This window comes from Rhinichthys klamathensis, unplaced genomic scaffold, assembly GCF_029890125.1.
Source record: "Rhinichthys klamathensis goyatoka isolate OS25496 unplaced genomic scaffold, OSU_Roscu_1.1 h1tg000554l_1, whole genome shotgun sequence".
Classification (NCBI taxonomy): domain Eukaryota; kingdom Metazoa; phylum Chordata; class Actinopteri; order Cypriniformes; family Leuciscidae; genus Rhinichthys; species Rhinichthys klamathensis.
This window is the reverse complement of record NW_026607023.1, coordinates 3,960,074-3,985,007: the sequence shown is the minus strand read 5'-3', so window position 1 is coordinate 3,985,007 and position 24,934 is coordinate 3,960,074. Positions and strand designations below refer to the sequence as shown.

At 38.0% G+C, this 24,934-nt stretch overlaps 1 protein-coding gene across 1 annotated transcript in view; it reads left to right on the top strand.

Moving 5' to 3' along the window:
- Positions 1-7,418: 7,418 nt before the first annotated feature.
- kif4 (kinesin family member 4) overlaps positions 7,419-24,934 on the top strand; it is a 162,589-nt gene continuing 145,073 nt past the window's right edge. The window contains exons 1-3 of the mRNA XM_056239100.1: positions 7,419-7,682; positions 9,677-9,800; positions 9,905-10,019. Coding sequence (XP_056095075.1) covers positions 9,678-9,800; positions 9,905-10,019 — 238 coding nt within the window. The 5' untranslated portion in view covers positions 7,419-7,682; position 9,677. The remainder of the gene's footprint in view (positions 7,683-9,676; positions 9,801-9,904; positions 10,020-24,934) is intronic.

Here is a 24,934-nt window from a genome sequence, read left to right as displayed (position 1 = left end):
CAGTAATGATCATCATCTCAGTCATTGTCCTGAATTTCAGAGCTTTGATACGGTAGCCAAACGGAAATGGGTTGTTGTCAATAATAGTTGTTGGAGATGTGGTTGGGCCCATAGATCATCCAAGTGTGACTTAAGAGGAAAATGTCCATTGTGTCAAGATCGTCACTTAGGAGTACTGCATGAAGTAAATGCTCGCAAACCAGATTCTAGGATATTTTATTTGAGCCGATCAAGTGGTCTTAACTGTTCTTCTGAAATTGTGAAGGTAGTTCTGAGCCACAAAGGAAAGACTCTGGAGACGTATGCCATCCTAGACGATGGTTCAGAAAGAACCATGCTCATGTCTTCTGCGGCAGAGAGTTTAGGTCTTCATGGGGCAGCAGAATCATTGGTTCTTCGAACTATTCTGCCTCTGGAGATGCTTTAAGGACAGGTGCATTCTTGACTCGAAGTAAAGGAGTCACATATCTTTTTATTCCATTGATTTCTTCATGCTTTGTTTTCTGATCTAGACACTCAAGAGCATCCTTATCTTGCTTAGAACGCAGAGCATGATTTGGAGTCTGAGAGAAAGGAAGTACGTCAACTTGCCATAACTTCTCCACATCTTTATGCAACTGATCCTGGGGAGGGAAGCCTGGAAGAAACACTGAGTCGTGGTATTAGTCTTCTCACCCAAAGAAGTAAGTCCCTGTAATCCCCACCCCAGTCGAGTATGCAAAGCAGCTGGACTTCCAGGAGGACCGAAACGTACTCGATCTTTGGAGCTAAGAAGGTGAGGATGATCAGCTCCCATTAGTAACAAAGGGTTTAACTTTCTGAAACTTCTCCAGAGGGGGGCCTCTTAGATGTTGGTAACGTCGCTGGAGGATTTGCACAGGATAAGTCTGTTCAGGTAAATCAATCATTTGAGCAGTAAAGGCACCTTGTATTTGGTATTTACTTTGGTTATGAGAATGTAGCGACTGACCGAATCCTGTTTTCCTTTCACTACTGAACAAATATGAACACATATATGTTTAATTCACAAAACCTTGAATCATGTGATATGGTGCCCCAATGTCTGCCAGCAGGTCATTGATTAACTTCATTTATGACGCATTGCGCAATCAAGAAACAGGTCCCCGTTGTTCTCAAATCCTTACACTGCTTGCAATTTGTGTTCAGTCACAAAGAATAAGAACTGATCCATTCAGGGTCTCAAGCTAGTTTCCCCCCCTCATCAATTATTATGTCTGATAAGTGGATTTAAACACAAAACTACCCTTTGTCTTGAAGACAACCATTTGCGAACTAAACCCTCACGTGGTATACACCACGGATGGACAGATGCTGACCATGAGGGCAATTACACGCGCCACACATACCCGCACACAAACGTCCTTTGTGTGCAACTTAGGATAGAAATGTCCTTAATGTATATAACACAAAATTGTATCTGACCTTCCTGTATGCATGCATATCTAATTAGTTTTGTCTTATTCTATGGGTGTAATTGGAGACTGTTCTGTAACTTCGAATCTTAAGTTTATTTCTAAAGAAAGATTCCCCAACAGGATCACCTTCTGTAACTCTCCCTCTTGCTAGGTCATAAAACTTTATGACCCCAAAAGGGAATTCCAAGGGAATCACAGCTCCCACTTGAATTCTGATGAAGAAAGAGGAATAGACTCTGCAATCTTATGTTTTCTATAAGTATAACCACTTAAGAAATGTATAAACATGAATTTGATCTTTCCTAGGTCATGGTAGCCGGTATTATGGCTTTATAGTCGTGTGAGTGAACATTAAATGCTTATAAAATGCATATCTTATGTAACTCTGTATTCCGATAATCTTCATGTGACATGTTTGATATCCCTGTAATGCTCTCAATCTAACGGAGCCGAATTCCGATAGCATAATGCAGTCATGTGTGGTTCGCGCAAACAGAGGCGTGAACCCAGTCTTTTCCATAAAAGACTGACCACAGGAAGTTCCTGGAGAGCTTTTACCCTGTGAGAGGTTTCCGGTTCCATGGCTCCTTAGGGAGCTTTACGCCGTGTTTCTCCTTTTTCTTTAGTCTTTCTTTATTTTCATCTTCGGACTTTCCTACGTTCAGTTTCGGTGAAGTGAACGTAATCGGCAACTTCAACTTTAAAGAGACTCTTTGAACTTTCAGCGACCACGCTCGCCCGGAAGAGCTGAGAAAGCACGCACCCGCTCTTAAGGACACACACGCAAGACGCGGTTTTCCTCAGCAACACAAAGAGAACCACTGTGCAACTCTCACTCTCCTATCCCTTCGACGCTTCATCAGTCCCTGTTTCATTTCTTCTTGCGAGGAAAATGAACACAGCTGAACTCAACCGGCAACTGCACCTCAAAGGACATTCAAACTAACGCGCTTTGCCCGCTCTGAAAGACCACGTAACGCATGACGCGAGGACAGAGACACACACATGCTTTCGTTCTCAGCCACGAGAAAGAATCAAGTATCATAATTCCTATCGATCTAAATGATTTAAGATCTGTTTGCCCCATTCAGGGGATTTGATCTTTGTGCCTCTCAAGGTTGTGTTTGTGACTTTTGCCATCCTGTTGATCCTACGGATCTCTCTCTCTCTCTCTCTCTCTCTCTCTCTCTCTCTCTCTCTCTCTCTCTCTCTCTCTCTCTCTCTCTCTCTCTCTCTCTCTCTCTCTCTCTCTCTCTCTCTCCCTCCTCCCAACTCTCTCTCTCTCCCTCTTCTTTTTTATCTTCCTCTCTCGTGTTTGTAATGTTTTTCGTTTGTTTGTTTCGGGTGTATACTGTACATATATATTCTGTGTGAATTGTAGTTCGATGTATTATTAGTCCAATTATTAAAGCCATTATATTCTTGATTGCTTTCTGTCTAAAAGTCAATGAAATGATTGATCTATAGCTACAAAGCTTTACAATTTGTTACTATTTCAGTAACCTAAATTTTATAAACTCAGGAAAATTAATGTTCACGGCCAGAAAATTGATATTTCTTGGAGTTTATAAAAAGGGATAACTTTGTTGAGAAGTTGATAAGTTAATCTTATGGCCGTTTGCTGGACAAACCGATTGTTTGATAACTGATTAATTCCCTTAATCCTCATATATATCATTCATATATATCAATCGATCTATTTTCAATTTCGATAAGTTAACTGTAATTTGCAATATATTAATCATATTCATGATTAATTATTAAAATTTCCTATATATAATTTGAGCTAATTAATGCAAAACTCAATGTTGCAACAAGAAGCTGGAGATATAGAGAAAGAAACCGTTGCACCTTAAATTTTCTCGGTAATGCCATCTTTGCGTCGAATGGAGAGACAGCTAGCAAAGGCAGCTCATGCAGCTATTTATGAGCAAGAGATTCTGAAACTCATTGAAGCTAGATGTGTTAAGAATGAGATTGATCTCGGTGATGAATCTTAGTACAGCGTTGAAATGAAAAGATGATGAAATAATGAAAGTTCCCTTTGGAAAAGGAGAGGCCAAATCATTAATTAGAAAAGTAGTGAGTGACGTATGGCAGAAGAAGTGGGACACAGACACTAAAGGGAGACACTATGACAGCATACAGAAATCAATTAAGGTGAAGGGTTTCAAAGGGAAATGTAAAAGAGATTATGTGTTTTTTTCAAGATTAAAATTTGGACATACTGGGTTAAAATCAACGCTGTATTTAATGGCAAAATGTGTGTCTGATAAATGTGAGGTTTTTAATGTTCCTGAAAATGTCGAGCATGTCATCATGAAGAGTAAATATGATTCTGAGAGGAACATCTTACGTGACAAGATATATGAATTAGGACGGGGATGGAATTTAGAAGGGATTTTAGGGATGAGTTAGGAAACAAGGGAGTGCTGCAAAACTCTCTTTAATTTTCTCAAATCTACAGGATTAGACCATAACATATTTTTTAATGTAACATAACGTTTTTTTTCTGTTTTGTTTTGTTGAGTTTTGTTTTCTATTTATTTATTTACTTTGTGGTTTCACTGAATCTGTAACCTGAAGTACTCAAACCTTGATATTACACACTCCGGTACAGTAGGTGGCAGTATGCACCTGAACAAGTTTGTTGCGACTCGCTATAAATATCAGAGAAGAAGAAGAAGATTCTTTTCCTTTCTCCTGCGTCCCAATTCGCCTACTTATACTACGCCCTAAAAGTATGTACTCTTTTTGTGAAGAAAAAGTACATACTTTTGAGTGTGTAGCAAAAGAGTAGGCAAGCTTTGGGACATTCTACTTCGTCATCTTTAACGGACAGATCTGTCGCGTGCATCCTATCACCGTAAACTGCCCTGTCAATCATCTCGTCACAGTTAAAATCCTCCATTCAATCTAATATAACTTCTTACCATTTCGGAGAGAATTGTTGTCGCACGTTCATCTGCCAGTCATGGGTCTTTCATGCGGAGACTCTCCTCATGTGTTTGGAATTTGAATATAATAATGCATTTAAAAGTTAATGGCTAAACGTATCTTTGCAAAAGTTCACAATGCTGCTGCAGATGCAATATAATGTGGAGAACATTGAATAAATACATTTTCGTCAGGTTAGATACTGATAATTAATCACTCAAACCCCTTTATCTAATGCTGCGTTCCAGGCAGGTTTTTGAGCACGTAAATCACGACTTCAAACCACGACTCACGACTTTGTAGCGTTCCAGGCCAGTCACGCCAAACTACCTGAGCGCAAGGAATTGTTGTAGCTAGATGTAAACAAACCATTGTTGTTTTGTATGGTTTCGCGGGCTATGTGACGTCAGAGCTCGTAACTGGGAGTGCATCGATCTAGTACGAGTTCACGGGTGGGAAGTCACGGGGTTGACTGCCGTTCCAGTGCACTTTCACGGGTATAAGGTTGTAAAAACACGGGTTGCCTGGAAAGCGGCATAAACCTCTCTACATAACCGTCGGACTCGCGCGTCCTCCATGTCTGTAGTTTTTGAACACTTTTCATTCGTGTTTGTAGTTCTAACCGAATCCTCGTCCAACGCGCGATGGGTTGTGGGCAATATCAGCCGTTAGAGTGCGCATCGATCTGCACTTCGGATTCTGACCGGATATAGTAGACCATCCGGGTCTCTTTGGGGTCTCACTCATTTCAACATACTTCGATTTGGGACATACTAATTCTAGTTTCGAATACTATTTAGGATGGATAGTATGCGAATTGGGACGCAGCAACAAAGAAAAAATATTTTGTGTCTCATTTGATTGGGTGGACCATAGAGGGGTGGACCTGTCGTCTATCTGAGTGGGCCAGTGCCACCCTGGCTTAGCCTCGCTATGTTCCGACATGAACTTGAACGCACCTGTCAGTGTTGCAATATTATTATATTATTTATAATCATCAATATTATTTATTATCAATTATTTATTATTAATAAATGAGCCTGCAACATAGTAAACTGAAACAACTCGGGTTTGAAAAGCAAAACAGAAGTTATTTTACAAAAATCATCAAATTTCAACAAAGCTGGAAGGTACGCATCTTCCTCTCCTGTAAGCAAAATAGGTTTGGAAAAAGGAGAAAAAGACAAGAAGCACTAGGCCTAAAGAGGAGCTGAAATAGCTATAGCCACATACAGTATTTGTAATAAAATAAATTCGAACCAGATTCTGTTAGTAGGCTATACTTGTTTTTTTTATATGGAATGATTAATAAATTATACAAATATTTGTAAAATTAAATTAGGTCCCTTTCCTCTGCATCGTACATCTCTGTTGGTGGCATTGTTTGTGAAAATGTACGTCTATTTACATCTTACTATCATTGATTGAATTAAAACCTCAAGGCTGCACATTGAACTATATTAGACTATCGGACTTTGAATAAAAAATTAAAACAATTCAATTAAACAATTAAAACTAAGAGGTTTAATATGTGCTTACTAAAGGATTTGTCATGGGTATGTTTGTTAAAAGCCAAAGGAATCTCCAGATCAGTTTAGGCTTGTTATCATTGGATATTCCCCCTAAATTTACCAAACAATTGGAAAAAGTGCTTTTTGAATTAATTTGGAAAAACATGCCACATTATCTGAGAGAATAACTTTTATGCATCTCCAAAGATCATGGTGCAGAGGTGTTGAGTTGTGATGCTTTAAACAATGTATTTAAAATAAATAGGCTTATTCAATATTTAAAGAATAAAGACAGTATTTGAAATTCCTTACCCAACTATGTATTCAAGGGTGACCTCTCATTTTTATTGAAGTGTAATTATTCAATTGAATACCGGTTCAATACTGGTTAAACTTGCAACATTTCATTAACAAGCTTTTATGGCATGGATACTCACCTATACGCATATTTTTTAAAATATTAAATATCTGGAAATATTATATTTGTAACAACAAGGATATCCTATACACAATATCCTATATAAAAATAAATATCTTTTTATTTATATATATATATATATATATATATATAGCAAAGTATATATATATACTTTGCGTGGAATTGCATAAAGAAATACTTTTCGTGGGATTGCATCCAACAGCAAAATCCTTAGGTCTAACTGGTATTTTAAATGTATTAAAAAAATTCCATCATTGTTTAAAAGCTGACTAACTAATATATATATATATATACATATATATACATATATATATATAAATATATATATAAATATATATATATATATACATATATATACATATATATATATAAATATATATATAAATATATATATATATATATATATATATATATATTTATATATATATATATATACACGTATATATGTATATATATATATATATATTAGTTAGTCAGCTTTTAAACAATGATGGAATTTTTTTAATACATTTAAAATACCAGTTAGACCTAAGGATTTTGCTGTTGGATGCAATCCCACGAAAAGTATTGATCCTTCTGAGAAATACACCACACGAGAAAGATCTAATGCCGCGTTCCAGGCAACCTGTAACCCGTGTTTTTCCAACCTTATACCCGTGAAAGTGCACTGGAACGGCAGTCAAACCCGTGACTTCCCACCCGTAAACTCGTACTAGATCGATGTACTCCCAGTTACGAGTTGAAAAAACACGGGTTACAGGTTGCCTGGAACGCGGCATAAATTTCGCAGTGCTTCATGTGAGTGGGCGGAGTTAAAAAGTTATTTTGGCGCGTGTTGCTTTTTCGACTCTCTGATTGGTGTAATTTTCAGTACAGCGTCATGGGTAATGTAGTTTTCACCAGGAATTCCGCTGTTAATTAAACACGACAGTTTTAAAAATAATCTGAAATAATGCGGGCTGACGGTTTTAGTAGGTCTGTCTTTTAAAGGTTTATAAGTTATCGTTCAAAATCAATTTCCCTATGGAGAAACGGGATAGAGGTTTTACGACAGTCTATGGGCGGAACTGAATAGAGCAGGTCACGGCAGAGGCGGAGCAGGTTATTTGAAAGTGGCGGGCAGGGTCTTTCTTCAGAGATGCTAACGCTGTGCTCGAATTTGAATGGCAGAAACTGTTAAGGACGTCTGTCTTTACAAAGGATAACGGTATCCCGTGAGAGCGATTAAGATAACCATTTTTCTTGTCTTATTTGAAACTGTTGTCGAGTTTGTGTAAAAAGGAACGTTTACTACTAGCTGCTACGCTTTACTCTTCGTGCCCGATAACAACAGACTAACGTTACGTTACAGGGCGGAAGGTAAGTTAATGACATGCGTTTTAAACATCCCGGTTTGTTGTATCAGCCCCTTATTTTGTTCGTGTGTTGTTTAACGCAAATGTGTTTTTATATGTAGAAAGTGTGTATAAAGATACATGGTATCGTTAATGGCTTTAAGTGTAGGCTAGTTCAGGACTTAGGCCTGTTGGATAAACCATAACGTTAATCTAACAAGTTAGTCATTAATGTTTTTTTTTTTCTTGAAGACTGCTTTTGAGTTTAAGTAGGAATTCTGCTTGTCTTTAAAATGTCTTAAAGTCTTAATTCACCCGTCCAAATCAGAGCAGAAAGTCTTACTTTTGTAAAGTGATGACATTTAAATGTTGCAAAAATTAATATCTTATTCAGTATTTTGCATTGTTTACGAATTCTAATAAGTATCTATAAACATAGCCTGCTGATATCAAGATGCATTTACTTTAGATGCAAAATAAAGATATGTAGTCTTGTTTTCTGAGAAATTGAATAAAATTAAGTTTACACTTAAAATTAAAACCAATATCTATCAATTAGGTATGAAAACTGGTTTCCCCTTTTTTCTGAGCCCATTTGCAGATTTTTGTTTTAAGCGTAAACTTAATTTCTATCAATTTCACAGAAAACAAGATATCATTTTGCTTCTCAATGTATCTAGATTTAAGAATCTTTAGACAATTGCACTGAGAGAGAGAAAAAAAGTAAAGTAAAAGCTATATCCATATACCAGTTAGTTATATATTCATAGTTGAGAGCAGAGGTATTCAAATCTTAAGCTTTTTGTTTTGTAAAATTAAAATAATAATAATTTATGAATAAATAAAAATAATGGAGATCGGTAGGAGGTTGTATTTTGAAACTTTGAAGTGTTGCTAATGCAACTCATTGTGTTCATCTCCTAGACAGAGAACATATTGACATGTGTGTTCCCTTCTCTTTAGTCCTTTTTTTCTGGTTACTTGGTCTTGAAAAGGTCTTTAAAAAGTCTTAAATCTACTATTATAAAACCTGCAGAAACCTTATTTTAGTCAGTTGCATACAAACTTAGACTGGATGAAAAAGTAACTAACTATAAAACTAACTTTACATTGCATGTTGCTGTTGACCGCAATTAACTGTCAGCTGCACTACTTTCACAAAAGTGGCTTTTTGTTGACTTTAACTTCTAATGCAAACTTTAATCTTTGGTTTTATTAATGTTCTTGCAAAAAGTAGTAGGAGCCATTCATGGAACACATTAGGATTTAAGCACCTCCAACCCACAAGGCTACCGTAGTGTTTAGTTAATATGCAGGCTAAGAATTGTAGTTTCATGATGCAAATGAAAAAGGTAAAATGCAGGGTGCATTTTTGGGGGACTTGGTTATCCACTAAATTCCTGTTTTTTTTTCAGTGTGCCTTACAGAGCTTTTCTGACAAAGGAGAGCTGTGACAAGCGTCAGCTGTTTTGTCTTAAGTTGTTCAATCTAAATGTTTCACATAATGCACTGTGAATTTGACAACTTTAAAGGGTTAGTTCACCCAAAAATGAAAATTATGTCATTAATGACTCACCCTCATGTTCTTCCAAGCCCGTAAGACCTCCGTTTATCTTCGGAACACAGTTTAAGATAGTTTAGATTTAGTCCGAGAGCTTTCTGTCCCTCCATTGAAAATGTATGTACGATATACTGTCCTTGTCCAGAAAGGAAATAAAGACATCATCAAAGTAGTCCATGTGACATCAGTGGGTTAGTTAGAATGTTTTGAAGCATCGAAAATACATTTTGGTCCAAAAATAACAAAAACTACGACTTTATTCAGCATTGTATTGTCTTCCGGTTGAATCACTTTCCTTGGTGTCTTTGGTTGATCAGACATATTATTCTTAGACATAGACACCGTATTAAAACAATGGCAATAACTATGTATCTGGTCTTGCTCTGTGCACACTGGCTTTGCAAGACAATATGTGAGTTGGGTTGTCATTTGTGATTCAGCTGTATTTGCTCTTCCAGCATGACCAAGGAGGATGAGAGAGCCATTCCTGTGAGGGTTGCGCTGAGATGCCGGCCTTTAGTTCCCAAAGAGATAAATGAGGGATGTCAATGCTGTCTTAATTTTGTACCTGGTGAACCTCAGGTGTGTATCATGAGATCTTGCCTATTTCATTCACTCTTTTGCATCAAAAGGTCATGTCAGTACTTAAAGATTCATGAAATCTTTTTTTTTTCTTCCCATTTCAGGTCATTGTTGGCAATGACAAGGCTTTCACCTATGATTATGTGTTTGACCCCACAACAGAACAGGAAGAAGTTTTCAACTCCGCTGTGTCTCCTTTATTGTCGGGGCTTTTTAAAGGTTTGTAAAACAGTCCCACTAGGATTTTGCGGGTCTCTGATTTTTTTCAGCCCGAAGTGGCTTGGCACCATGCTGGTGCGACCAAATTTAATGGTGACACCAGCACAGAAATACTTATGATCTCCTTTTTTGAAAATACAGAGTTGTGAGACACAATAGCTTGCACACTCAGTACTATATTCAAACCGAACCGAAAAACCTCTCATGGCGTACCGAACGCGCCCCGCCCTCTGCTGCCCCAATGGACTAGGGCCATTGTTGAGGTTGACCTCACTTTACATTGTCACAAAACAAATTTTTCCTCTTTGGCATTTGATTAAATAGTAGCCTAATTAGGGGTGTAACTGTACACCTATTCGTCCCGCAAATTTTTGTCTGTCTTATGTGTACAAGACGAATACAGCGTTGTAGCCTAACCGCCATTAACCACCAATAATCGCAATAAGCTCCGTGTTTTGTTACTTTCGATAAGAAACAGTGTCATTTTTCAAATTGTATCCATTCAAATTATATCCACTTAAAGGTGCAGTGTGTAACATTGAGTATCTATTAACAGAAATGCAATATGACATCCATAACTATGTGTTCAGTGGTGTATAAAGAACTTACTTAATAAACCGTAATGTTTTTATTACCTTAGAATGAGGCATTTATATCTACATAGGCGCGGGAATCCCCTTCTATGAAGGTCGCCATATTGTGACGTCATGTTTCTACCGTAGCCGAAAGCGAACAAACAGTGTTACAGAGCGCGTTTCGTCACTACCTTGAAAGAGAAGCCGCAGAAAGCTAGAAGAATTGTTTTTTGTTGGATTGTTTCATGTAACTTAATTCTTCTCCCTCGCTGTGTTATGTCTTTGCTATGTGGGGATAAATGTGCTGTTTAAGTTCGTGAGAGCTGATTAGTAGGCTACTCTTGTCATTGACCGTAAAACAGTTACAGGAATCACCAACCCGTCGATCTTGGAAGCATTTTAAGTCGATCGAGATTCCAAAATCAGAGAAAAAAAGCCTATTGTGTGTACTGCCCTACAAAGCAAAAAGGCAGTAACTGCATTTTTGGTCAAAAATGAGTTATTATCATTTTCATGACTTTCAAGGCATCCTTTGTTATGTGACAAAACATCTTATCTCAAATGTGTGTCGTTTTGGAGAAAAATGGTAGTCGTTTGTACAGTAACTGCAAAAAGCCCTTGTGAAACAAAGCAAGAGTACAGTAACATCCATTACTGTATTCTTGTTATGTTTTACCTAACAAAAAATAACCGTGTTGCTGCGCAGTGTAGTTACTGTTGCCATGGTGAACACACAGCTGATTTCGCGGCATCCTCACGGGACGGTTTTAACATTTGCGATTTCACGCTTCTAACTTCACACAAATTTAGTTTGAGATGCAGTGTTTCCCCTAATTGTTCCCCTACCAAACTAACACACACACACGCGCGCGCGCTGAAGCACGTGTGTGACGCTCGAGCTGTTTTTTTTGCCTATATGAGGACACGGTCTTCACGGCAACCCGTCAAAATAAAAGTTCGGTTTAACTTGACAGAAATATATTACTGCTGTACAGTAGAATTTAGAAACGTCTCAATGTAATAATAATACTAACACTAATACAAATAAATTAAGATTAAAACTTAATTGTTCTTCAATGTTTTAATTTTAACAGTAAAGCTCATTGTGCAGCATGTTGTTTGACCAAAAAATGTTTGTTTTTAAAATATTGTATAAGTTTAATAATAGTTTATAATAAAAGTTTCATGATTTCAATTAATTAGACATGATTTTTGATTACTAAAAATTTACACCACATATCTGTAACACGCCCGCTCCGAAACACTAGTTTCGCAACACAAAATTTTTGAAAATGTTGTCCAAATGGTTTCATTTATTTCAAACACAGTGTATCAGACCCAGAGCCCAAGTTGTGGCAAAATAGTTTTTGGAGAATCTGTAGTTACTGCCTTTTCCCTTGGTATGGTGCCACGTTTTTGGTAAGTAATACAAAGCAAGAATACAGTAACTGTAAAATAGGGGTAAAATATCAAATTAAATATGAGGATTGATATGTACAAAGAATAAGCTAATATAAAGTAACAAAACAGCCACATGTCCAATAATCTACCTACAACTACTTAGGCTGGATGACAGGATAACTTTAAAGTCATTTTTCTCTGTTCTGCACTCTGCGTAGTTACTGCCTTTTTGCTTTGTAGGGCAGTGTAGTAAGTGGTGTTTAGGGGATGCGGAGGCGCGTGCGCTGTTACAATCACGTCATTTTTGCCGCACGCACCTTTGGGCTCATGCGGACGCATCGAGTTTAAACAAGGCTTAACGCTTTAACCAGCTCAGCCACAGTAACAGCTCATATTAGCCAGCTAAACTTTTACTACCCTGTTTGTATTATGGGTTTGCTATGTGGGGAGAATGTGCTGGTTACGTTCGTGAGACAATCAGCTGATTACTATTATTATATTATGTATTAAGACCCTTGATCCTCACCTGAAACTTTATCCATGATGTGGTTTATAATGGACTGTGGTACAGAAACTTGGTTTACGCTGGCTATTCTCTGCTGTCTCAGACGACGATGGTTGTCCCGTTTTAGCCACCGTAGCTTCTTCGAAAGGGAGGGGTGAGCGGTGGGCTCAGCCCTTAGTGTAAACTCGCAACCGAACCACTAGATGTCGCTAAAAATCACACACTGCACCTTTAAATGCCTCAGTTGTCGGTTAAAATATCTGCCCTCTAGTTCTCCGAAACGGAGGTAAGAAACATCATCACCGCATAGGGGTGTGACGATAACCGCATCACCGCAATATCGCGTTAATGAGATGCCTACCGCAGTGTGAGGACATAACCGCACTTTTTTTTTCTGTTAACCGCCAAACCGCGAGATTTTTTGCTTCTTCACTGCGGTAAGAAAAAATCCCATACCATCACAGCCCTATCACCGCATGTGATTGCTAGTTAACCCTTTGACGCGTACGATTGTCAACACTGGTGTGCTTAATGTTCAGATCATGTGATCATCAACTTCTAAATTCAAATCTGCGTTGGCTGGCGCTGCAGAGACAGTCAGTGCTGTCATCACAACTATTTAGTGTTTTCAACCACACAAGCTTTATTTTAGATTTCAGACATTTAAATACACATAAGTACTAGCAAAACAACATTTATAGTTTGTAAAAAATAGTACACACTAATGTCTAAGGAAGCAGCAATAACAATCCTTTCAATTATAAATTGAGGACATATTTATATACACATTGTACAGGTAACTATAAAATTTACTCTGTTACTTCACCAGCCACTTTCTTTAATGTATTTCGGGAGAAGTGGATGAATTGACGTGTTGTAGCCTGACAGATACAATTCCCTGAACTACTGTGCGTACTAACATGGTGCCCATTGTGGTTATAGGTTAAGTTCAACTAACATGAATCATGATCATTATAAAGGTTTCTTAAAGGACAAGTTCGGTATTTTATACTTAAAGCCCTGTTTTAAGATCGTTTCTGATGAAATAGAACGGTTAAGATTGAAATTTGGACGCATGCTGCTGGCCCGAGAATTTTCGGTTTCTGTGGTAGTATCCCCCCACCTCCACAATGGTTGCATAGGTGCACTGGAACAATCCTTCATAAAACGCATTAAACTTTAGTTTACAAAGACGTTCAACTTTTATCGTAGTTTTAAAGAGTTTTATCGTAGTTTTTTCCCAAGTTAAGTCAGTGGAGTTGGACAAAAACTACGATAAAACCTGTTGGAAAGCATCTTTTGCAGCAATTTTGTGTGAGCATATCAGTGAACACCCCAGACCACTCGGGGAGTTTGAGTTTAGGTGTCTTCGATTTGGATAAGGACACGCAGTCTCATGAAAAATTATGAGACTATAGTACAAGAAAACGTCACATCCTGTGACGTTGACACAAAGACGAATTTAAACCCGTTTTCTCCAACAATCAAAACTAACGGATGGTAAGATAGACTTCTATGATGTTCAACACTCATAACTCAAAATCTCAGAAAATTTGGCTTATTGTTTCATGACCCTGTAAGTCCGTCTAATTTGATCCAATGGCAGCATTCAAATTAGCTGTGAAGGTCTCACGCAGTGTTCCGTCTCTTCCCATCATGGCAAAGGGATTTTTTAATTAAATGCAATACATTTTATTTTATGTATTAACTCGTTTCATCTGACTCCATAAAATGAAAAAGTTTTTCAATGATATCTGTGCATCATTAAATATACGTTAATGTTTGACTATTCCTTTTAACTCCAATGGAAATGAAGTCAAAGTCTGTTAGAATAATCAAATACAACAATTTATTATGTCAGGTAAAAGTATTATGCCAATTTCATAATCAGTTCAAAGATCATCAATACAAAACATCAAATACTCTGGAATACAGAGAATAGATGCAAACCCAACATATTAAGAAATACATGAGCTGAAAGTCTATCCGACCAACAACCTCATGGGCTCTCTGAAATACAGAAAAGGCCACGATCCCTTGCTGCATTCCATTAAATAGCCAGAACTTCTTTACAATGGTAATTTGCATTCAGGTTACACCTTATTTTGGGGGTAGGGGAGAAAGGCCATTTGCCTAGAGTCCACCTTCCTTTGTGTGTCATCTCTAAACTTCTAAAAAACCTTATTACCTTTTGTTTTACTCTTTTGGAATGAGACATCTGAACCAGCCACCCTGAGACCTTTAACCCTCTGGGGTCGGCGGTCTCACCGGCGATACCAGCTCACTTTTTTCCTTATCAGTGCAAAAGAGACTCAAATTACTCTGTTGATTTTGATCTTACATATAAGTGTTGTACATCATTCGATCCTGTTAAGTTTGTATTTTTTTTGTGGAACCTCATAATAAAAACAAAGTGTTGTGCTTTTCGCCTAATAAAGAAAAATAAACATGATGCGCGTTCTGCGTTCTCTCTGTCAGTGAAGTCCATTCTGAAACGCGTCCGAAAAATGAACTGTAACTCTGCAAATACTCAGTCAAACAGGTATACAGGCACACAGGCATTAAGCCTGAATTATCTTCTTTTAAATGAAGTAATTTATATAAAAAACAAATTTTCTCATTTTATGTAATCTGTACGAAAAGAGAGAGATGATAGTCGTTCTCGTCTCAGCTCATCAAAGTTAATTTGACCACGCCCACGGAGCGCGCGCTCTATTCAAACACAAATGCTCTCAGGCGATCCACGCCCACACATCAGCTGGATAACCCACCGAAAGAGACTCAGATTTACGACGCTGTGAGGAATAATAGTACTATCTTAATAATAATCCTGGAAAAAATTACCTCAGAAGTACAAATAGTTTCATTTCGAGGAGCAACGGATCCAGCTGAGGAATAGGTAGGCCTACATTCTTTATTTTCAAGTGCTTTGTTCTAATCGCGATATGGAATAGTGTCTGTAAACAAAAAGACTGTTTGAATCGCGTTTTTGTGTGTGAATGAATGAACAGCTTTTACCTAACTATATTCCAATACTGAGATGAGTAAAAATCGACTGAAATATGTTGAAATAAAATATTTTTGTATAAGCAACGTATTAAACTGCAAATTAACATTTATATGTCCTAATCATAAAAACGATGTTACATATGAAAGACAAGATGTCGTTTTTACTGTAAAATACTGCCACATCAAATAAGCTTGTTTGCTAAGATGTTATTATAGTGTTTGTTCGATTGTAGGCTATATTCAAACTAATTAATCCGAAACTGTGAAATATGTATGATAAAATGTATACTTTAGTATATACAAAGAAAGATTACATTTGAAATATAGTTAAAATTGTAATTGTTGTTGTAATTGTAACCTTTTTATTAAAATAGCAAAAATATATGTAGGCTACATATAAATAAATCTTAGGTAAATCTTAAAAGCTCAATATAAGCCTCCTCTTTAAATTATTTGTACTGTGTTTTATTAGTGACACATTTGGGATATATTCCCAAACTTTTTGTAAAAACAGTATGATAATTAACTGCACAATTACTAGAAATGTTTACATTTGATATTATACAATTTGCAAGCACAATTTGAAAAATAAATAAATAATTGGAACTGTGAACCAATTTTGTATTATATAGGTCTATATATATATATATATATATATATATATATATATTTGTCATTCTTGTGGCTCAGTGACACACCTGAATGAAAGGGTCATTAGTATGCAGCCCTGCTAGTATGCAGTATGCAGGTCACACCCCTGCGCATATTGCCTTTCCAAACAAAAAGTGTCATTTGTAAATTTAAACCAATCTATTGTTTTATGTGAATGATAAGGCAGGATGATTTTCAGATCATTTTGAAGAAAAAACTCTAGGCGACAACATCCATTAGTCAAAAGTCTTGTGGACACATATTTAGTATGTGTTTTGTGGCCTTATTTCAGAAACTTTAAGTTTTAGTTTTTTCAACAACCACGCATAAACAATATTCTCTCAAAAATACAAAAATGTACATACATGTTGATAACACATTATGATAGCCCTGTTTGTGCTAAATAGAGTGTAATTACACCTTTGCCAGTAATGTTTATAAGCAACTGAAAAAAGCACAAATGTCAGAGTATGTCAAAACATCTCAAGGACCCCAAAAACACCTTGGACCCCAGAGGGTTAAAATGATACTAAACGCATTAATCATTGATAATCATTCACATCAAACCATACATATATTCTTATGTGAGTTTCAGGTGATCTGCATGAAGGGGAAGGAGTGGGGGATGAGGGGAAGAAATGTAGATTAGGATGATTCAGAGGTGAGACCTCTAGTCTCGGATGGGGCCTTCGCAAGAGTGAGCCCAAATGCTACTATGCAGTGGGTTCTTTGTCTTCTCAAGAAGTGGTCGTTCCCTATAACCAGTTTTTCAGTCTTACAACCCTTTAATGTGTTGATTTAAAAAAAAAAAGACACAATTCTCATATCACAGTAAACAGCAATGAACGTGCGTCACTTAAACTTTCGGTTTCAGCTAATTTCAAGATCAAAGATCACAATGGGAGAAAGAGCGGCATCTGGTAATATTCATTTAGCCTCACTATTTTTAACGAAGATAACTAGCCGAATTTTCATTACAGATTTGTGCAAAACTTTTGCAATATTTTATAAATGTTGATAAACGATTGCGAAATGACAGTGTTTCCATTAAGTCATCTTCATTTATATAGCGCTTTTAACAATGGATTGTTTCAAAGCAGCTTTACAGAGATAAACATATAATTTAAGGTAACAGATTGTTTTGGCGTTATAGCGGTTCTTGAATAATGTTACTTCCAGCTAAAGTTAACTTTGATTGATTCACCTCCGTCGAAATGATCAGACTTTAAACGCGAACCTGTGATTAACGCTGACGGCGTTCACATGCTCATTCAGAATTCTATAGTTATGTGCTTTTTAAAATATGTGCGCAGGTTTGTAATTCATACAACCCAGCCTAAACAAACTACTTTTCTTGCCTATAAATTTTGATACAGAATTTTGTTTTATTTTATCACTTCGGGGTACGCGAGCCGGAATTCCCAACGCTTTATCTGTAGAGTGGGAAAGGGATCCTCCATAGGGAGAGGATAGTGGATACTATTAACCGATGTTATGCGACTAAAACGTAATTTTTACATTTAAAAAGTCATTCCAAAAATCATGGCAATGGATGTTAGTAGGTTTATGTATATCCCAGCCACCGCACTAGCCATTATTTTTAAGCGTAGGACACGTAGGCGTGTTATCCAAGCATTAATGGAATAGTTCTCTTCAAAATGAAAATTATACTATTATATTATCTACTCACCCTCAAGTTGTTTCAAACCTGTATGAATTTCTTTCTTCTGCTGAACACAAAGGAAGAAATTAGGAATATCGGTAATCAGACAGTTGATGCACCCCATTGACTTCCATAGTAGGAAAAAAATACTATGTAAGTCAATGGGGCCTATCAACTGTTTAGTTACCGACATTCTTCAATTTTTTTGAAGAATATTTATCTGGGATTTAAGATGTTTATCTTCTTTTGTGTTCAGCAGAAGAAAGAAATTTATAAAGGTTTGAAGCAACTTGAGGGTGAGTGAATGATGACAGAATTTTCATTTTGCAGTGAACTATTCCTTTAATAAAGAAAGTCTTTATTAAAGGTGACCTATAATTCAAAAGTGAATTTACCTTGGTATAGTCAAATAACAAGAGTTCAGTGCATGGACATGACATAGAGTGAATCTCAAACTGGACTGTTTTCGCGTTCTCATTTAATTCACGTTTATGAAAAACGGTCGGTTCTCCACACAATACCGACTGTGACGCAATAGTCGGGATCATTAATATGTACGCCTCCAAATATTTGCATAATGCCAGCCCTCAATGCCAGGCGGAACTGCGCAGCCGAAGCATGGCAGTTGCTCAGTGTGGATGTACACATGAACACAAAAGTATTTTTTAGTTCCTTCATCTGAGCCTCTGAAGAAACAATGGGTTAATTTTATTTTCTCTGGAAATTTCCAAACATTTCACCGACTGTTTCCTCAATTTGGGCCAATACAGAGCTGGCCTCGGATCGAGCTACCAAGCAACACTTTCTGATGTGTAATTGTTCAAGTTCAGACAGGTAATCTTTCTCTCAAAATCGTTCAATACTGTTTATGCATCAGTAAGTCAAGCCAGTGACTAAAATATCAGCTTCACATCGTTTCTTTTAGTAGGATGAAAATAATCGTATTTAAATTGTGAACAAATTATATACAGAAAGCGATCAAAGAACAATCTTTCCACACAGCGCGAGTTTATCTGGACACTTGCCAAACTCGTTATGAAATCAATGACGCACGTTACTGCACAACAAAGCTCTTACTGTATTTACATCATCGTGTTTGCATTGGGGAAAGCATTAGAGAGTGCAGAAACTGCTTTGCAATGATAAGATCTTCATTCTCGCGATCAACACACTGTCATCTGCTCAATGCTCATCACGGCAACATTTTATGTGATGGGAATAGATCTAAATACTTTAAAAACATCTCACGATTCGTTAATCTCGATAGCTGTTATAGTAAAAACGTATAATAGCAGTAGTAAAAGTATTCGGGAGAGAGTTTCACATGTAATGCGTAGCTATTTCATATGCAAGCATGTCAGCCAATCACAGCAGTGGCCGCGGTTACACTGAATCCCACAGCAGACACGCCCCTTCAAACAGAGTGTTCAAATCAGAGGCTAAAAGCAGGCTAGGAAAAATGCCATTTATTTCTAAATTATGATTTTTTTTTTTTTTTAAACATACTAACATTATAAGGGTAACCCAGGAAACATTATAAAATAATAAAAAAAATCATTCTAGGTCACCTTTAAAGAAAGGAGCGGCACATATGAGGTGTTTCTCCCTCCGATCTGCTTTAAGGTCTTGATAAATTGTGGCATTTCTTTGTTGCTTAGAATCTAGTATTCCTGTGATACTTTTGTCTTTTATTAATTTAAAGAACTGTCTCGTCTTCTGTCCAAACATACAGCGCCTTCTTTAAAGAGATCAACTTTTACGTACACCAGGTGACCTGTAAATGCGAAAAACTGTTTCCATTGCAGTTTTGCTAAATATTGTCCAGCTAAAGTTAGTTTTGATCGATTCACTTCTGTTGCAAAGATCATTAGTTATTAACTTAGGGCCCGCTTACATAACACCGTTCTAACAGAAAACCCTTAACACGTTCCGGCACGCTCGTCCGCACAACAACAGTGCCTGGTGGCTCGAGAACGCAAGCCTTGAAATGGGTTCCAAGGTGCAAGCGTTGAAGAAAATATAGGTTTTTTTTTTTTTTTAAATCTCTGTGCAAGCTTTAAAAACGCAAACCTGTGAAAACGCTGGCGGCGTGGACATGCGTATTACGTGTTTAGTCTATAGGTATACGCGTTTGAATATATGTGCGCAGGCTTGTAGTCTTTCTTTACAAATTGACCTCAACAAATTACTTGTCTGGCCTTAAAAATGTATAATACAGAATTATTTATCTCTTCCGAGTAGCCATGTGAACCGGAACTATTTTGACAACGTTTTATCTGTACAGAGGTAAAGGGAAGGAGGCCTTCCCAGGGGAGAGACTAGTGACTCTTCAGGACTGCGTTGTCGTCGTGTCCAGGCGCAGGTCCTTCATCAGATCTGGATACGGCCTGGATCCGGCGGACTGCGGTAAACCTCGGGATAAACAGAGAGAGTAATATTAGCGTAGAAGCCATCCTTCTTATGATGTAACTAGAGTTGTTCCGATTCCGATACTAGTATCGGAAATGCCGCCGATACCAATAAAAATTCTGGCATCGGTATCGGCGAGTACTTCTATCCGCGTACCGATCCGATACCATTTTCTTAAACAATAACTAGTTATGCACGCTGGCTTTGCGTAACGCTGCAAATCGGAGCTCAATTCTTCTTCGCTGCTCTAAACAGTGGTTGCTTGTGGCAGCACAGGAAGTCGTGCTGTTGCCACACAAGCAACCACTGTTTAGAGCAGCGAAGAAGAAAGCGCGCGCGCGCCCTGCAGTATGTCCGCTGTTTAGCAGTATTTCAGACTGGACAACCAGCTAGTAAAACGGCGACATGTCTCATATGCCATACTGCAATTTCGAGGGGTGGAACAAGTATTAGCAACTTCAAGTAACACCGAGTAACCCCGCAGAACACGATTAAACAAAGGCAAGGGCAGAGAAGGATGAGCCGCACCAGAATCAACAATCTCTGAAAGCTTCATTCAAACGAAGAGAAATGTTTTCAAAAGACAGCCAACGAGCGATCATAAATATAACCGACACAACATGTAAGTTATTAAGTTTATTATTCTGGATGACCAGCCGATGTCAAAACTGAAATGCCGTTTATTTAACAAAACTGTTTATGGACCTTAAATTATAAAGAGATAATTTTCTTATATTATTCATATATAATTTTTTTAGATTCCTAGATTTATTTGTTGCACTTTTTTATACAGTTATATATTGTAAATCTAAAATACCTTTTTTCAGTTTACAGTGTTAGATGTGTGGCTGCATTTTAAATGGTAAATGGTAAATGGACTGCATTTATATAGCGCTTTCACAGACCCAATGGCCACCAAAGCGCTTTACAATTTGCCTCACATTCACCCATTCACTCACTCATTCATACACCGACGGGCGACGGCAGCCATGCAAGGCGCCATCCAGGTCGTCGGGAGCAGCTGGGGTTAGGTGTCTTGCTCATGGACACCTCGACACTTGGTCAGGTGGAACCGAGGATTGAACCACCAACCTTCCGGTTTGTAGACAACCCACATGAACCACTGAGCCACTGCCGCCCCTTTTTAAGTTCTTTTTCACTTAAGAAAGATAAATAATATATGGCTGTGAAATGTATGTCAGATAATAAAAATACTCTAGTTCACTCTATGTATTTGTTCATGTTTAATTAAGGGATAAGTCTGAAGCACACCATAAAATAATTCTATCAATTCATACAGTGCTAGTATGAATTGCAGCTGTATAGATACTGTACAGACCCAGGTATCGGACCGGTACTCGGTATCGGCCGATACCCTGAGTCCAGGTATCGGTATCGGGAAGGGAAAAAGGGTATCGGAACATCTCTAGATGTAACGAGTACATCAGGATTTATGGGGAGTGTTCCCGGTTCAGGCTGATCTAAACTATGCAGCCTAACATTGAATTATAGAAGTTTATAATGTGTTATGTATGCTAGGCCAAAGAGATGTGTTTTTAGTCTAGATTTGAACTGACAGAGTGTGTCTGCTTCCCGGACAATGTTAGGAAGACTGTTCCAAAGTTTTGGTGCTAAATAGGAAAAGGATCTACAGCCTAGAAATAGAGGAAAACAATAGAATGGGAAAGACTAGAGATCTCAACAGGGCTTAAAGGTGCCCTAGAATGTGAAATTGAATTTATTTTGGCATAGTTAAATAAGAGTTCAGTACATGGACATGACATACAGTGAGTCTCAAACACCATTGTTTTCTCCTTCTTTCTTAAATCTCGTTTTTGAAAAACACACCTGAAAAATAGGCGAATCTCCACATAACACCGACTGTGACGCAACAGTCGGGATCATTAATATGTACGACTCCAAGAATTTGCATATGCCAGCCCATGTTCAATGCCAGGCGGAACTGCGCAGCCGAAGCATAGCAGTTGCTCAGTGTTTGGATGTACACATGAACACAAAAGTATTTTTTTAGTTCCATCCGAGCCTCTGAAGAAACAATGGCTTAATTTTATTTTCTCTGGAAATTTCCAAACATTTCACTGACGACTGTTTCCTCAACTTGGGCCAATACAGAGCTGGCCTCGGATCGAGCTACCAAGCAACACTTTCTGATGTGTAATTGTTCAAGTTCAGACAGGTAATCTTTCTCTCAAAATCGTTCAATACTGTTTATGCATCAGTAAGTCAAGCCAGTGACTAACATATCAACTTCACCTCGTTTCTTTTAGTAGGATGAAAAAAAACTTATTTAAATTGTGAATAAATTATATACAGAAAGCGATCAAAGAACAATCTTTCCACAGCGCGAGTTTATCTGGACAACTCGTTATGAATTCAATGACGCACGTTACACTGCACAACGAAGCTCTTACTGTATTTACATGATCGTGTTTGCATTGGTGAAAGCATTAGAGAGAGTGCAGAAACTGTGTTGCAGTGATAAGATCTTCATTCTCGCGATCAACAGACTGTCATCTGCTTGCTCAATGCTCAGTCATCACGGCAACATTGTATGTGATGGGAATAGATCTAATACTTTAAAAACATCTCACGATTCGTTAATCTCGATAGCTATAATAGTAAAAACGTATAATAGCTGTAGTAAAATTATTCGTGAGAGTTTCACATGTAATGCATAGCTATTTCATATGCCAATCAGCCAATCACAGCAGAGGCCGGTTACACACAGCAGACACACCCCTTCAAACAGAGTGTTCAAATCAGAGGCTAAAATCAGGCTAGGAAAAATGCCTTTTATTTCTAAATTATGACTATTTTTGATCTAAAAAACATACTAACATTATAAGGGCAACCCAGGAAACATTATCAAATAAAAAAAACAAAACATTCTAGGGCACCTTTAAAGTATTCCGGCACCGTGCCGGATCTCTGGCGTGCGGCCGTGAGGAAAAAATTATTATTTTCGCATGCGATTCATTTTTGTCCAGCTTTAACGTGTTAAAATATTTAACGCAATTAACGCAGCATCCGTTCTTTCTGTCATCCTTTAGCTAGGGTTATGATCATGCTCTTATTCATGCAAATGCTTTAAACCACTCATGCGCGACAAGACAAAAGAGAACGCGCTGTCAGTGCGCACACACACGACGCACAGGAAGACGCGCGCCAGTGTCGAGTTCTCTTTCGCGCTTGAACGAACAATAAAATGAGTCTTAAATGAGTTAAATAAAATCTTAAATGGAAGTAAATAGTAGTGAGAGAATGAGATGCGTGAGATCCTGTCAGCAGCGACAGATCTTAAACTGACAGGAGCCATCAATTCTGTATGTCAGTAAAGTTAACCTAAAGAACAAAGGGAACAGAGAAAATTACTAACTGCTCTTGACTAAAGAACGCTTGTAGCTTTGATAAGGATTAATCTATATTTCATTTATAATTTATGCAGTGCGGACTGTTTTATAACCTTATTCAATTTCTGTATGGTACAGGTAAATGACATTTATTATAAATGAAAATCATTTTCATCGAGACATCAGTAGCTATAATATAAGTGATACTGGCTTTCATTTATAAAAAGATGGCATTAAAGGTTCTCTAAGCGATCCTGGGTGACATCACTTCTTGTTGACGTTCGAACTATTGTCAAACAAAACGGAGGCTAGCTAGACCCTCCCTCCTCCTCATCCGCACACTAACCCCCCAAACCACATCCCCAAACCCTTCTTGTCGGTCATTGGCTGGAACAGTTTATGTTTCGGGGAGCGGGTCGCCGCAGTTTGTTTTTGTTGCTGTTTGTGGAGCCTGGGGTGTCTGCAGAGACCGCGTTTTTTTACAGTGTGTTCAGGGGACAGGGAGCCAGCGGATGGTGAGGAGATGTTTGCTGTATGTGACAAAAAATGTTTTGGCCTAAAAAACGCGTGACATCGCTTAGAACACCTTTAAGATACAGCTGTAATACTTGAAAATAAATGGTGCCATTAGCCGCGTTTCCACTGCCGGGCTAGGGCCGGGCCAGGGCTAACAGCGAGCCGAGCCGAGCCAGTGGCTTCGGGCCTCAAGCACCGGGCTTGCGTTTCCACTGCCGGGCCAGTAGTCCCGCAGCACTGCCCTAAACCCCGCCCCTAACACGCCTTTCTGGATCAAACGTCATGCAACCCAACCCATTTCAGCGGGTATTATGGATTAATTTTTTTTTTAAGTTAGGAAGATAGCATGTATATTAACTCACCGACCGTGGCTGCAATAGTGTCCCGATTGTCTCGCGAGTCGCCACTAACAGAGAGACGCACACCGTCCATCAAGTCGATCCATGGAAAATCCCTTCTCTGAGCTCCGCTTTGTTCATTGTGCGTTTTAATCGCCTTGTACAATACTGGGCCCGCAACTTTTTGTTATTTTTTCCTGAACTTGAAGCGTTGCTTGCTGAATGCTTAGCTTAGAAATTTCAGCATCGATATATTTTATAACGTCCTCGTTTCTTCACACGCCGTCAAATTGACGTTGTACCCTTTCTTCTGCCCAAATGCTCAGAAGAGCTTTGGTATCTTCGACAGACCAGCACAGGCGATTCACCATTTCGAGCAGCGATTATTTTGCGCGATATAAAAAAGTGAAATGTGCATCTTGCTTCAGATTATAACGTTCCATAACACTGATAAACTCTGCCTTTTACCTTGACCAC